Source organism: Chrysochloris asiatica, unplaced genomic scaffold (assembly GCF_000296735.1).
Source record: "Chrysochloris asiatica unplaced genomic scaffold, ChrAsi1.0 scaffold00096, whole genome shotgun sequence".
Lineage (NCBI taxonomy): Eukaryota > Metazoa > Chordata > Mammalia > Afrosoricida > Chrysochloridae > Chrysochloris > Chrysochloris asiatica.
Window position 1 is genome coordinate 4,544,245 of NW_006408614.1, and position 2,644 is coordinate 4,546,888.

Genomic DNA, 2,644 nt, shown 5'->3' on the forward strand with positions numbered 1-2,644 from the left:
GATCCTCTGTTCTTATAATTTATTCTGTTCTTGACTCTTCCATTTGTTGATTGAGTTCAGGGTGGTGCTGCCACGTATGTCATTCTGTGGTAGTTGTCTGTTCTCAGCCCACAGAACTTCCTTTAGGATGTTTTTCATAGAACGGTTGGCTTTTGCAAAATCCCTTAGCTTCTGTTTATCCTGGAATGTTTTGATTACACCATCGTATTTGATTGACAGCTTTGCTGGGTAGAGGATTCTTGGGTGGCAGTGTTTTTCTTTCAGGGTTTTATATATGTCTCCCCATTGCCGTCTTGCCTGCGTAGTTTCTGTTGAGAAATCCAAACTTAATCTGATTTGCTTGCCTTTTACACTTCTCTTTTCCCTAACTGCTTTCAGAATTCTGTCTTTATCTTTGATTTTGGACAGCTTGATTATTGTATATCTTGGTGATTGTCTTTTAGGGTCTCTCCTCCTTGGGGTTCGTTGAGTTTTTTGAATGCTTATCTTTTAGCTTTTCAGGATGTTAGGAAAATTTCTTCTAGAAGCTCTTCAACTATCTCCTCTGTGGACTTGTGTGATTCTTCCTATTCCGGAATGCCCGTAATTCTTAAGTAATTCCTCTTCATGTTCAATGTGAATTTTAGGCCTTCTTCAGATTTTTTTAATCCTTTTTTTGTGTTTGTTCTTTTATCTTAGTAGTGTTGAGAGATTTATCTTCTGGCTCACTAGTTCTGGCTTCTATCTCTTTAATTCTATTCCTTTGCCCTTTCAATGTATTGTCCATTTCTGATATTCTGTTATTAATCATTTGGACTTCTTTCTGTAGGTTTTGAATTGTTTTCAATGCTGTATCTATTTTATTTGATTGTTCCTGTAATGCTTTTCTGACTTCTTCCTTATTTTTCTCAACTCCATTGTAAAGTGTTCTGATACATTTTATAATCATTTTTCTGAATTCCTTCTCAGGCGTTTCCAAAGCCCGCCCATCTTCCAGTATAGAGTGTAGGTCTACTTCCAGCTCATTTGTCTGAGTCACTTTATTTTGTTTTTGGACATGTGCTGATACGGTCATCTGCTTCTGTTTTTTGGGCATATTCAGGAGTTATCTGTGGCCTTAATACTTAGATGGGTGTTTACTTTGGTATTTTTTTTTATGCTTTCTGATTGCCTCCAGGTAGATGTGATCAGGAAATGGGCTTCCTTTTTTGCTCTTCTTCTTGAGAAATATCAAGATGCCACTGTTGGTTGTTGTGATGTAACTCAGGATTTAATTTTCGGCCTATTTCCTTTTTAGTCTGGCTGTCCCGCTCCACACCCCCCTTTAGGCTTTTTTCCTAGTGATAAACAGTTCAGGGCCAGCTGTGGCTGTTTTGTTTTAAGTGGAAACTGTCACTTTAAATTTTGAGCAGATCTGTGCGCTCATGTAGTAGAACCCTCTGGCGGTGGGGCTGGGGTGTCCACTATCTCAGGCGCCCCCTCTAATCACCAGAATGGAGATGCGCAGACAGTGAGAGACCAATGAACAGATACCAAGAGGAAAAAAAGAATGTCCACACCTTTGTTTCCGGGATTCTGTCCGAATCCGTGCCTGCTCTGATTATTCCCCTATTTGGTCTTACCCAAGACGACAGCTCTGAGAGCAGGGGAGCATCTTGGATTAGAAAGCAATGGATTTCTTACTTCTGCTACAAATTCCCCTAGTTGTAAGCCTTTCACCGTTCTAAATATTGCTTTATATGCAGTTCAGAGTTCTGGCACCATCCCCTGAGCCTGCTTGGTCCGGTATTCTGTGTTGTTGTGGATGGAGGTCCTCACTGCCCTTTTACCCGATCAGCCATTTTGGTTGTTTTCAAGTCTGTCATTTTTCATACTTTTATTTTTTATCTAACACTTCACATTTCATTCATCTTCCCATGTAACGTTTAAAAAGTTAGATTCTAGTCTTGGTTGTTTGCAATATAAGAGAAGAAGCAGGAGTTTACACAACTTTCATTATCTTTACTAACCAAGCATATATGAGTATCAGTTTTCATGTAGAGAGTTTTCAAAGCCCTTTCATATTCTGTTGAGTTTAAAATTGTAGACTGGCTTCCAATATTCATCATGTGCCATTATAAAATTTCTATCATAATGTTTTCTTTCTATTTTGAATACTGTTAAGTCTGTTTATATTTCTCTAACCTCTACATTTTCTCCAAGTCTGTCAGTCGCTTTTACGACGGGGAGAGTTGACATGTTTCCAGTGTAGTCATTTCTCTGGAGCGCAGCACAGCAGTCCCCTCTAGGTTAGGAGAGGCCAACAAGGAGTCAAAGCTCCCTTTCCACCTCAGGAGTCTCTTGTCAAGTAGATGTCACCTCACCCCACTAGGTGGTGTGACATCGCTCTTAAGACCTGGCTTTTGAGGGTGAGGTGGGAGATGATGGCTCTGAGACTCACTTTGTTTCCAGATGTATGTATTAAATGGTGCTTTTATTTTTATGTTCTTTGTGATGTGTTGAATGGTCTTTCTCCCCATTCCCTCCACTCCCAGGGAGAGTTGGATCAGGAGCGGTTGAACAGGCAGCAGGAACTCACGGCCTTATACCAGATGCAGCACCTCCAGTACCAGCAGTTCATAATACAGTGAGTGCAGCAGTGCTGGACTATGCAGCCCCCCCCCCC

The 2,644-nt window shown here is 40.7% G+C and overlaps 1 protein-coding gene across 1 annotated transcript in view; it reads left to right on the plus strand.

Moving 5' to 3' along the window:
• GIGYF2 (GRB10 interacting GYF protein 2) overlaps positions 1 to 2,644 on the plus strand; it is a 120,827-nt gene that overhangs the window by 83,732 nt on the left and 34,451 nt on the right. Inside the window, exon 14 of the mRNA XM_006866804.1 lies at positions 2,514 to 2,605. Coding sequence (XP_006866866.1) covers positions 2,514 to 2,605 — 92 coding nt within the window. The remainder of the gene's footprint in view (positions 1 to 2,513; positions 2,606 to 2,644) is intronic.